The 12,722-nt window shown below is 33.8% G+C and overlaps 1 protein-coding gene across 1 annotated transcript; it reads right to left on the reverse strand.

Moving 5' to 3' along the window:
* Nucleotides 1-7,420: 7,420 nt before the first annotated feature.
* On the reverse strand, nt 7,421-9,976 carry LOC149570005 (peroxidase 49-like). The gene is made up of 4 exons (XM_089822662.1): nt 9,703-9,976; nt 8,633-8,824; nt 8,110-8,275; nt 7,421-8,001 (listed from the first exon to the last, which is right to left on the reverse strand). The coding sequence occupies exons 1-4, from the start codon at nt 9,919-9,921 to the stop codon at nt 7,589-7,591; spliced, it is 990 nt and encodes a 329-aa protein (XP_089678788.1). The 5' UTR covers nt 9,922-9,976; the 3' UTR covers nt 7,421-7,588.
* Between the last annotated feature and the right edge of the window lie 2,746 nt (nt 9,977-12,722).

Here is a 12,722-nt window from a genome sequence, read left to right on the forward strand (position 1 = left end):
AGTGGCATAATAGGAGGTGAGATCATTCATGTTTGAGATGCTGGATACTTTGATTTTGTTGCGGGTACCAGGATGGAGCACTTGGTGTATTTTTGATCCATGATGGTGGATGTGCTGGGAGGGATTGTTCCCTTGTTCATTTATGTGGCTACGGATTGACCCTATGCAATGTATACAACAAGTGGAAGATTTTTGAGATAATGGGTGTTGCACACATTGCATAATATTGTTATTTTATTATGTAATGTTGTACCTAGATGGATGTGCAACATGTAAAGATTCCCATAGAATATTCTTGATGAGTTGTATTGTAACATTCTGAAAATATTTCATGTAATTATTTAATATTGGGAAAAAAGAATTAAATGCCCAATATTAAATGTGAGGTCAGTGGGTTAGGTAGCACATGGTTTTAGCACATGGTTTATGTAATACCACTTGGTGGTTTTGTGGGACTTGCTACTATATAAGCAGCCACAAGGGTAGTTATTGTATAGAGTGAAAAAGAGAGAGTGACAAGAAGGAGAAAGGAAAGAGTCGAGCAGGACAAGGCTTGACAGGTTAGCCAAGGGAGCATTTGTGAAGGTTGAAAGCATGGCATGGGATGTGTGGATTAATGCTTGTTCACATAGTTTGCTCGATTGTGGCTATGGCCATGAAGGCTTCCATGGTTTTATGGCAATGGTATTTTTTGCTGAATAATACATGATGATGGATGCTTTTGGAGGTTGGATTTTTCCCTCAATGAGGGTTTCCCAGGGTATATCTTGTGTCACAATTTTGTGGGTATGTTGTCTATTCTCTTGCATGTGGATTTTAATTCCGTATTTATTTCAGATCTATTATGGGTTATGTGGAAATGGTTATATTCTTTATTGCCAAGTTTCCTTACAGTACTATGGTAAACTTGGGCATAAGAAAAAATATTGTTGGACTCAAAAGAACAATGAAGGAGATAAGCCAAAAGGGATCAAGGAGGCAAATTTGGTAAGTAAAAAATCCAAAGAGGATGCTTTGCTTATTTTTTTAGAAACTATTGATGATTCATGGGTTTTAGATTCTAGTGCTTCATTTCATGCTACAACTCATAGAGGTTATTTTATTGATTATGTCTAAGGGGATTTTGGGCTTGTTTATTTGGGGAATAATGAACTCTGTCAAATTGTTAGAAAGGGAAAAGTTAATATTAAGTTGCAGAATGGGAATCGTTGGCTACTACATGAGGTAAGACATGTTCTAAGGCTGAGTAGGGCAAGGCAACTCTGTGGTGAGGGTTGTGTAGTTACTCTTAATGATAAAAATTGGAAGGTTTCAAAAGTTTCCCTTGTAGTAGCAAAAGGTGTGAAAGTAGACACCTTATATCTTTGTATAGGTCATATTGTTCATTCTAATTTGATTGTTTCAAAGAAAAATGAATGTTCAAGAATAATTGTTGCAGTTGAGTAGGGAGAACAAATAGTTGTTGTAAATTTTGATACAATATTGTGGCACAATAGACTTGGACACATGAGTGAGAAAGGTATGAAAGTACTTCATTCAAAGAAATTTTTACCAGGTCTAAAATATGTTAATATGAATTTCTACGAAAGTTATGTGTATGTAAAACAAAAGAGAGTGAGTTTTGTGAAGACTAGGAAGGAAAATAAAAGTGAGAAATTAGAGCTTGTGCATACATATGTATGAGGACCAGCTCAGGTATCTTCCCTTGGTGGATCTCATTATTATGTTACCATTATTGATGATGCAACTAGAATAGTATGGGTTTATTTCCTTATATAGAAATCTGATACATTTCAAACTTTTAAGAAATGGAAATGCTTGGTTGAAAATGAGATTAGTAAGAAATTAAAATGTCTCAGATCTAATAATGGTGATGAGTATTTCAGTAATGAATTTGAAGATTATTGATCCACTAACGGTATTCATAAACATAAAACTATCCCAAGGACTCCATAGAAAAATGGAATGGTTGAATGCATGAATAGGACAATAGTGGAGCATATAAGGAGCATAAGGTTACATGTTGGGTTGCCCTTAAACATGTGGATAGAGGCTATCAATACTACAATACATTTGATTAATAGAGGTCTCTCTGCTCCTTTCGATTGTGGCATTCTTGAGGAAGCATAGACTAGTACAAAGGTGAGTTATTTTTTTCTCAAAATCTTTAGTTGTGAAGCATTTTCTCATATAGATTCTAAAAATAGAACCAAGCTAGAAGCTAAGTCAAAGAAATTTTTATTTGCTAGATATGGCATTAATGAATTTGGTTATAGGCTTTGGGATTTTGAAAATCGTAAAATTTTAAGAAGTAGGGATGTCATATTCAATGAGATAGTGTTATACAAAGATCTATTGCAACAACATGAGAAGAAAGAAGATGATTATGTAGTGTTGGATGATACTCCAAAAGATGATGTTCCAGCAGTTCCTCATGATCTGCAACAACTACAATAGCAAATAACACATACCCTAGTGAATGTTAGACAATCAACAAGGCTAAGTAGACCTCCAGAAAGATTTTCTCCTTTCTTGTATTCTATTTTACTTATAGATGCTAGTGAACCTAAATGTTATGATGAAGTTGTGCAAGCGAATGCTAAGATTCAGTGGGAGTCTGCTATGAAAGAAGAAATGGAGTTTTGTTGAAAAGTAAGACATGGGATTTATGCAAGGTCCTTGTAGGTAAAAGGGCTTTACAAAAAAAAATGGTTTTATAAGTTGAAAGAGGAGGATGGAGGTAAGAAAATATTTAAAGCCAAGTTAGTGGTAAAAGGATTTGCACAAAAAAAAGGCATTGATTTTTATGAGATATTTTCTCCTATTGTGAAAATGATTTCTATTTGCATTGTTTTAAGTATTGTGGCTACTAAATATTTGCATATGGATTAGCTTGATTTTAAAACAACCTTTCCTTCATAGTGATTTGGATAAAGAGATATATATGGCTCAGCCATAGGGATTTGAGGTCATAGGTAAGGAGAGCTTAGTGTGCAGATTGAAGAAAAGTTTGTATGGTTTCAAGCAAGCACCTCAGTAATGGTATCTAAAATTTGACAGGTTTATGCATAAGCATGGATACAATAAGTGTCATTTAGATCATTGTGTTTATTTTAAGAGGTTGGATGATACAACTACATTATTTTATGTTTATATGTTGACAATATGCTTGTAGCTAGGTCTAACATGGATCACATTAAGGGGTTAAAGGAACAGTTAGTACATACATTTGCTATGAAGGATTTGGGGGCAGAAAAACATATCCTTGGTATGAAGATTTGCAAAGATAGAAAGAACAAGAAATTGACACTATCTCAAGCTAATTATATTGCAAAGGTGTTGCAATGTTTCTCTATGGAGAATGCTAAAGCTATCAGCACACCTTTACCTAGTCATTTGAAGTTGACTAAGGAGATGTGTCCAAAGACACAAGAAGAGGAGAATAAGATGTCCAAGGTACCTTATGCTTCAATTGTAGGAAGCTTGATGTATGTTATGGTATGGGCGAGGCTAGATATTACACATGTAGTTGGAGTCATTAGCAGGTATACGAGTCATCTAGGGCTTGAGCATTAGAATGCAGTAAAATGGATTCTTAGATATTTAAGAGGTACATCCAGCAAGTGTTTACACTTTGGGGACTCTACTACTAATTTACAGAGATATGTTGACTCAGATTTGGTAGGGGATATTGATACCAGACATGGTACTATAGGTTATGTATTTACTGTCTGTGGGGCAACAGTGAGCTAGGTTTCTAGGTTACAAAAGGTTAATGCTTTATCCACTATAGATGCAGAGTACATTGCTACTATAGAGGCAACAAAGGAGATGATATGGCTCTAGTTCTTCTTGGAAGAGTTGGGACACCCACAGAGGGATAATTATTTATTCATAGATAGCCAAAGTGTCGTTCATCTTGTAAAGAATTCAGCTCTACATTCAAAGATATAATACATACAATTGTAGTACCATTTCATTTGGTCAATTTTGGATGATGGAAAGTTAAAACTAGAGAAGATACATATAGATGCTAATCTAGAAAATATGTTTAGAAGGTCATAAAAAGGGAGAAGTTAAACTCCTCTTCAGCTTCGATTGGTCTTCTACATTGAACAGAATAAAATGATAGCAAAGTCCAAGGTGGTTTGATATTCCAGTGGGAGCTATAGGTTTAGCAGTGCTATGATCAATCTCCAAGTGAGAGGTTATTATTGTGGAGTCTGATCAGTCTCCAAGTGGGAGATTGTTGTGATGTGTAGCCTAATCATAGTCATAGGTTTATCCAGCATGGTTTTCTCCCCATATTATTTCTACGAGGGTCCTAGGGCAGTGCCCCAGGTGTGCTCCCTATTGCAGTAGAGGGTGGAATCGAGGGCCAACACCCCTACAAGGGTTTTGGGGGGTAGCACCCTTGAAGTCAAAAATGACCTTATATTATAAAAGGCATCAGCTGCTATTTTTCCTATTGGACAACTTATTCTAGCCCTAATTTTGTAGGCAGAAAAAGCTTGTATAAAAAAGCTTAGGGTTAGGGATTTCATAATATAATGGTGATATTGCAGCTTCTTGCAATGGTATTGTGCTGTAAGAGATTGTGGATTGTAATCACTGGATAATAATAACATTAGACTTGTTGTTGCTGGACATAGCCTAGGGATTGGGTGAACCATGTTAAATCTTGGTGTCTAGTGTTCTCTTCTATGCAATCTATTATTTTCTGATATTGGTTATATTTTCATGTAACTATTATTTATGTCTAAGGTTAATCCTAATATATCTAATCATCAACATGGTATACATGTGTGACATCTTTCCTGATAATGTTCTAATCCATGGCACCTCTAAGAACACCTAGAAATTGTTCATCTTCATGCAACTTCAAAAAACCCTATTAAACTATTTGTTTCCTTCATATTATGCTATTCACACTGAATCCATATAATTTGTATCTCAATAGTCACAAAAATTTTGAATTTTGGTTGTCGATCTTAAACTGATGATCATGATTAAAACCCAACCATTTCCTTTTATGACTTTCTTCACGGGTCTACCTAGGTATACATGTTGAATCATCATTATGTCACTATGATGATTCTTTGCACAACTCTTTTTAGCAACATAATGATGAGTGTTGATCTATTTTTGATCTAATGATGGCGATAAAAGATATTAACCTTTGTTTACTTTGTGATGCACGTCCACTTTCTAGCTATGCACACCATGGCAAACAGGTGTCACTATTTCATTGCTTGGAGAATCTGACATTGACCTTCTTTCCTTCATGGCACCTTGTGACTAGGTTCTAATTGTATCTCATGGAATGTGATGGGCCCAATAGGACACATGTTGAAATGTCGCTATGTCGCCATGATTAATGATCAAGCAATATTTTATAATGATATAGCGACAACCATTGATTGATCTAGAGATCAACAGTGAAAAGAATCTCTTCATAACCCTAACTCTGTCTCATATAGAACCAATCAAATAAAGATGCTTGTCACCTCGTCTGACACCATACTAGCCACAAAAGGAAATGGCCCACAAGAACATTTGTCATTCTATCATTATGTCACTATAATTAACTTTCATGCAACTCTCCATAGCGGCATAATGATGACTATGGATCTTTGTGAGATCTGGCGGCTAAGGAGATGCATCATTGAGTATTAATATTTTTATCTTAAAATATCATCCATCAACCTGATCTTCCTCTGATGATCTAAACTTAATCTTTGAACCATTTGACTTGTCAACTTTGCAATGTAGATAGTTGGATCAAATATGAGTCGTCGATTTAATTTCAAAGAAATTCATTCCACCTTTGACCGGGTTCATTCACCATTTTTGAGTATTTATCTACTTCTTCTGCATGTGATTTAATTTCTCTGGTTTTTATGATGTTCTGTGATCTACACGTATCATCTTTTAGCCTTGGTTCTCACATTCTTTGCTTCCATTTGCTCTAAATATGTCTGTGATCTCCCCATTCTACCTACATTATGCCTTCATTGGCACCTTGTGACTAGGTTCTAACTATATCTCATGGAATGTGATGGGCCTAGTAGGACACATGTTGAACTGTCACTATGTCTCCATGATTAACAATCAAGCAACTTTTTATAATGATATAGCAATGACCATCAATTGATCCAGAGATCAACAGTGAAAAGAATCTCTTCATAACCCTGACTCTGTCTCATATAGAACCAATCAAATAAAGACACTTGTCATCTTGTCTAACACCATACTAGCCGCAAAAGGAAATGGCCAGCAGGAACACACGTCATTTTATCATTATATCGCTATAATTACTTTCGCACAACTCTTTATAGCGACATAACGATGACCATGGATCTTTGTGAGATCTGATAGCTAAGGAGATGCATCATTGAGTACTTATAATTTCTTCTTAAAATATCATTAGCCGATCTGATCTTCATCTGACAATCTGAACTTAATCTTTGAGCCATTTGACTTGTCAACTTTGCAATGTAGATAGTCAGATCAAATACGAGCCGTCAATATAATTTCAAATAAAGTCATACCACCTTTAATTGGGTTCATTCACCATTTTTTGAGGATTTTTCTACTTCTCCTGCATTCAATCCAATATCTCTAGTTTCCATGATGTTCCTATGATCTGCATATCATCTTTTAGCCTCAGTTCTCACATTCTTTGCTACCATTTTCTCTGAATATGCTTGTGATCTCCCCATTCTACCCGTATTATGCCTTCAATGAGACACTTGATCATAGAGTTAGGGTTTCTAAACAACTTCCCTCTCATATGGAAAATGCATAAACATACCCTCCCTTTCCTAATCATCTCATGTCAACAAATGTATTATGTTTCTTTGAATGCCCACCTAAGTACACATAAAGGGATAGATGAGAGGAAAAGTTCCTTAAGGGTAATCTAGACACAGACTCAAGACATTGACACTTGACTTGACTCAAAACCCTAGAGAAAAAAGATATGAACTGAGACTTGGGCAACACATTGTATTAAATATTGAAGTTTGGATTGTTAAATTAGGTCATTTTAAAGAAGATTCTCTTTTATAAGATTTAGGTTAATATATTATGATCTTTCATCACCTTATATGATTGAACTTATTTTCTCTCATTAAATTAATATTTTTTCCTTATAATATCAAAAGTCATAACTAAGATATCTCTCAAAAGAATATTTTTATTAAATACTATATATTACTATAACTATATGATGTGTAATAGTCTTATGTATAAGAATTTATTTGAAGACATACTCTCAAACTATTTTATAAATTAAAATGTAAATTCCTCATAACTATGGACAAATAAATCATCTTAATCTCCTTATTTTGAAAATACTCATGATTTAATATTACCCAATAACGATTAAATAAATTTGTTGACATTTTTATGGAGTAACAAAACCTGAAAACCAAAACTTTTATTCAATGGGAAGCACAAAATGTTATTTTGGAGGACAACAAAGACACGTGGATTATTGTGGGGGCATCGAGATAAATGCATGGTAAAGAACATGTGAGTCATTCATGGCTGCAATAAGCATTGTGAAGTGGGTTTCAATAGAGTGCTACAGAATAGAGCGACAATTAGTCCTTATCTGCCCTCGATTGTCGGTGAGAGGACTGATATTTCCCATCTTAATCATTGATTCCACAAATTGTTTCAGAAACACCTCCTCCTCTTCTGCATACAATTTCACAGTCTCCATTGTTTTTCCTGGACCCATGGTGAACAAAATCTCATCAGAATTCAAAAGTCCTTTGTTGCTCAGCAAGAGTTTGAAATAGGAGTTGTCAAATTTGGTAGGACTGACTGCATCCAATGGCGAAAGATTGTTATCTCCTCCTGACTGTGGGCACAGAGATCTCAACTTAGCAGAATAACTCTTCTCCAGTGTAAAATCGGGCTTCCCATTTCCACTCTGGTTGTACAGTCTCTGTCGGAAACTTGTACACCGAGATTGACCGATTGTGTGGCTTCCTGTGAGATATTATAACATTCAGAATGTTTAATGATCAGAATCATTGAATACCCACTTGCCATTTCTCACTTAAAAGAAATATATAGATGTAGAAGTATAGAAGGTACCTGAAAGTGCGACTAGATCCACCTCATTGAGACCTTGGCGTTTGAACTTAGTGAGAAGAGTTTGAAAGGTTGAGTTTGGTGCAGGGATGTTGTTGTTTGAGCCTTGTATGCTCGCACTTTTCGAATCCCTTCTTCCCAATGTTATTTCCCAACTAGGTCCTCCACTCTGCACATCAAGATTGACATTAATAGTCACATTTGGGAGATGGGTTTCTTGATCTAATTGAGAGTGAGTTTTTATTAACATGTTAAAAGGTCTTCAAATGAAAAGTTCATAAGATACAATATTTGTTGACAACTTTGTAAGTGAGGCAGTATTCATAAATATAGATCAATAAATTAAACTTTTAAAACCATTGAATTCTAATGTGAAGACTACAATGAAAATTCGTATGTTCAACTAGTTAGAGTATATACCGAGTTGGATATACAAATCCATCTCATAAATTTACATTGCAGTGTGAGAATAACTTATATATACACCGCAATATAAGTGGTACAAAATAGAAAAGATGATGATTACCAGGACCACAGAGTCACGTGCTGCAATGATGAGAAGATCTGCGCAGGAGACAGTTTTAGGGCACGCCTTCTCCAACTCACTCTTTATTTGATCAATAACATCGAATCCTCTGGCTGAATTTTTGTTAGGAACTGAATTCTTCTCACTCACAATGCTTCCACTGTCGTCCAGAAAGAGTGATGCATCACACCCCTGTTCATGTTGTGGACATACACACTTCATCAATATCAAGAGGCTTTCCCATATATAATATGATTGAGACTATGGAAATAACAATAGAAATTCTGACATAGAAGTTAAGAAGCTAAATCTTACAACCCAAGGAATAGATTATACAGCTGGTGTCTTGTGATCAGTCCATCATTGTTTAATTAGACAGTTGACGTATTAACCACAACGCACCCACTATCTACATTAAAAATTAGCTTTATCAAGAGATGAAGAAAACAAAGAATTGACCCCAGGGTTACACCAGCTGGTGGTGATAATTTTGAATCTCAATTCAATTTTTAAATAAAGATTATCCTAGACATGGCCACAGAGTTATAAAATGGCAGCCATTGAAACATGATCAGAGTTATAAGATCACAATCATGGAGTTATAAGATTATGGTCAAGGAGTTATAAGATCACAATCATTTTAGATATGACCACACATTTATAAGATTATGGTCATTTGAAAAACAGGTCCAGAGTGTTAAGATCATGATCATTTGAGACACAGCCACTCAGTTATAAGATCACAGTCATTTGAAACATGACCACAGAGTTATAAGGTTATGGCCATTTGAGACACGTCCATAGAGTTATAAGATCACAAGTGTCTGAGATGCGGACCCAAATTCATAAAGATCATGAGCACGATGTTTGAGACACAACCATAGAGTTATAGGATCATGGCAATTTGAGACACAACCACTAAGTTATAAGATCACAGTCATTTAAAACTTGACCAAAGAGTTATAAGGTGATACCCAAATAAAAATATGAGCATGGAGTGGTTATAAGATCAATCCTAGTGAAGGACTGTTCTCCATACATATAAGGAAGAGAGAGAACAAAGAGTGTACCTTGACAAAGCAGTCATGGAACTGAAGGCGGAGCAAAGAAGCCGCCATTCTTGCTTCCTTCATCACTGCTTTCTGAACAACAGATTTCACAATTTGCTCAGCATTTGGACAAGACTTTTCATAGAACTTTGCGATCAACTCATATGAGGCAGATGTCCACAACATAGACATACAACACACTATCAAAACACTCATGAATTTCCCAATACCCATTGTCATCTTTTTAAACCTCTTAAACTGAGCCTTATTATTATCGCTCTCCACTCAGCATCAACTCGGAGGCAAGAAAGAGCTTGTGATAATTTAGGACTGAGCTGATGAACTTTTATACTGCATCATAGTCACTTTTGCACTGGGGCCTCCTTTCAAGAAACGTTTGAAAAGCTGTTAGCTCATGTAATTTTGACTAGAATCAACACAAATCAAAAGGTATAATCAATCTAACGTACATATGCACTGGGTGCATTGATGAAGTCAATGCTTTCAAAAGGGCAATGTTTTCTATTTTATGTTGGAAAAATGATTGGTTCAGCTAACACACCGACGTGTCGTAGATTATTCCACTCACATGCAAAGTCAAGACACAACAAAGCTTTTGAGAAATGCATACGTTGGTTTTGTGCTCCACAATTGAAACAACACTTGTTTAATGGAAGAAAAACTAGAATGATGTCTGAATGAGTCTTCCATCCAGAATATGATACCTGCTTCCGTATAAATCTTTCCACGTTATGCGTCTTCACATGTATGTAATTTAATATAAAAACACAGGTCTTGTAAGACTCGATCAATCATGTTTGATTTGAAGTACTTTAAACACAAGAGTTTGATTGCTTTCTCCAACTACACTTTATTTGTTGATAAAAAATAAGATGTTACATTGCTGATAGAGATGAAGATGTAACAATGCTGATAGTTGAGTTGGTGGGTAGTGAGCAACTAAAGCCCGCTCTTTAAGAACCTTCTCTGAGATTTCCTTTTACTTACTCTCTGACACTCTTGTGACTTCCATAAATGCAGTGATAATTGATCCATTTTTTTATTACGGAGTAGGAAGAAATTTGTTCTCCTACTTAGTTGTCATCTACTGGTTTGTGGTAGCCATGATTGTTAAAGGGCTTAGCTCGGTCAATGCAAATCAAGTCTTTGCTTGTGATGGATTCAGTCAATTTAACAACTAGCTCAAGATACTGCACTATTTCAATTCTTAAATAGTTAAAGCTGTTTAAGAAACTCCGTTGTTCTATGATGACAGTATATTTGTTTATATGTTCCATTTCTTATTGGGACAGGCTAATCTACATTCAAAATGTACTAAAGACAAAACAGAGTCAATCTTTCTTTTTTTTCCAGATTTACGAAAACCTAGTTTTTTTTTCAATTTTTTTGTTGTTTTCAACTATAAACTATGCAGATCATGAAGATCAAACACTAAAATTTTCAGAAAAATCCATGGTGTTTTCAATATTTTGAAAATTGGTCAACTATACAGTTTGGATGGAGAATAGCCGCCTCCTTTCTTATTTGTGATGCATTGTTGTTGAGCTGATTATTATTCTGTGATAATGCTTGCCTCTGTCCATTGGTGAGTCTGACATTAGTTAATTGTGCATGTCATGTGATTTAACCATTCTTTTAATTGTCGTATATAAGATTGCAATAAACTTACAACATAGAGATCTGTGTTGATGAGATGTTTACCAATATTTTTATTTATGTTGATAGAGTTTTGTAGGAATCATCTGACATGACTATTTTTGTGAATTTATTAATTAAATAAAATATTACAAGAACAATTGGACTTTTTATTTAATTAATAAATTCATAAAATGGGCATGTCAAGTGCATATATTTGACTATTTAACTAATGGTAGTTTTGTAAATATAAGTCAAAAGAATGATATATGCCATAATAAAGCATTTTAAAATATTTAGTTGTATCATTATTTTTATATATATTGTGAAAGAACTTTGTAAATATACGATGATATGGTGAATGTATGTAATAACATAGCAGTTTTTAAATATTTAATCATATTTTTATTTATAAGTATTGAGAGAGAGTTTTGTAAATGTAAATTATAATGATGACATATGTGATAGCATAGCATTTTAAAAATATGACTAGATACTTTTATTCATAGACGTTGAGAGAGAGTTTTGTAAGTATATGTTGAAATGATGCCTTATGTGATAATACAATATTTTTAAAATACTTAGACATATTTTTATTTATAGATGTTGAATTTTTTCAATTTTTTTGTAAATATAGAATGAAACGATGACATATGTGATGACACTGTGTTATTAAAATATTTAGTCATATTTCCATTTATAAATGTTGAGAGGGAGTTTTGTAAATATAAGTTGAAATGATGACATAATACTTTTAAACTCTTTACTTATCAATAAATGTTATAGACTAATCAATGTTAACAAAATTGATGAATATTAATTATGATAATGTAAGTATAAATTGTATTGGTCCAATTAATCTAATTAAAAAGACACATGTAATTAACTATTGACTTTAGTATAGAATATGGATAGGCATCTAAAATTATCATACCTACCTTTAGAAAAATATAAGTAAAATATGTCACAAAATATCATATTTTTTCATTATTCTAGATAAAAATTATTACAAAATTTGTATTACTATAATTAAATTATTAAACCATAATTATATTCATGACATTGTAGTTAACATTAATTTTTTATTGAGATATGAATATATTATTATTAGTACTTGCCTTTAGACTAGTACTATTACCTTCACTTAAGCTTTGACTCATAATATTCCACAATCAATATACTTTATATAGTTAGTTTTTAAGAAAGAATTCAATTGTATAAAGTCAATTTGTGAATTTTTAAATTTAAAATTTGCAAAATTGAATTTTCTTCAAGGTAATGGCTAAAATCATTGAGCGTTATAGAAGAATTTTTTAGGAACAATAGATTTTTTATGTGCTTTTGAGATTTCAATAAACTTCAAAAATTAAAATGTCTATTTTATT

Source organism: Cupressus sempervirens, chromosome 3 (genome assembly GCF_028749045.1).
Source record: "Cupressus sempervirens isolate cs-2001-9-10 chromosome 3, ASM2874904v1, whole genome shotgun sequence".
Classification (NCBI taxonomy): domain Eukaryota; kingdom Viridiplantae; phylum Streptophyta; class Pinopsida; order Cupressales; family Cupressaceae; genus Cupressus; species Cupressus sempervirens.

Bases quoted from the DNA above. Each gene is read 5' to 3' on its own strand.
- LOC149570005 (XM_089822662.1), bottom strand. From the start codon at position 9,921: ATGACAATGGGTATTGGGAAATTCATGAGTGTTTTGATAGTGTGTTGT. The intron at 8,276-8,632 runs GTAATCATCATC...CTTGATGTGCAG, and splicing joins CACGTGACTCTGTGGTCCTG to AGTGGAGGACCTAGTTGGGA. The intron at 8,002-8,109 runs GTACCTTCTATA...AATATCTCACAG, and splicing joins GGATCTAGTCGCACTTTCAG to GAAGCCACACAATCGGTCAA.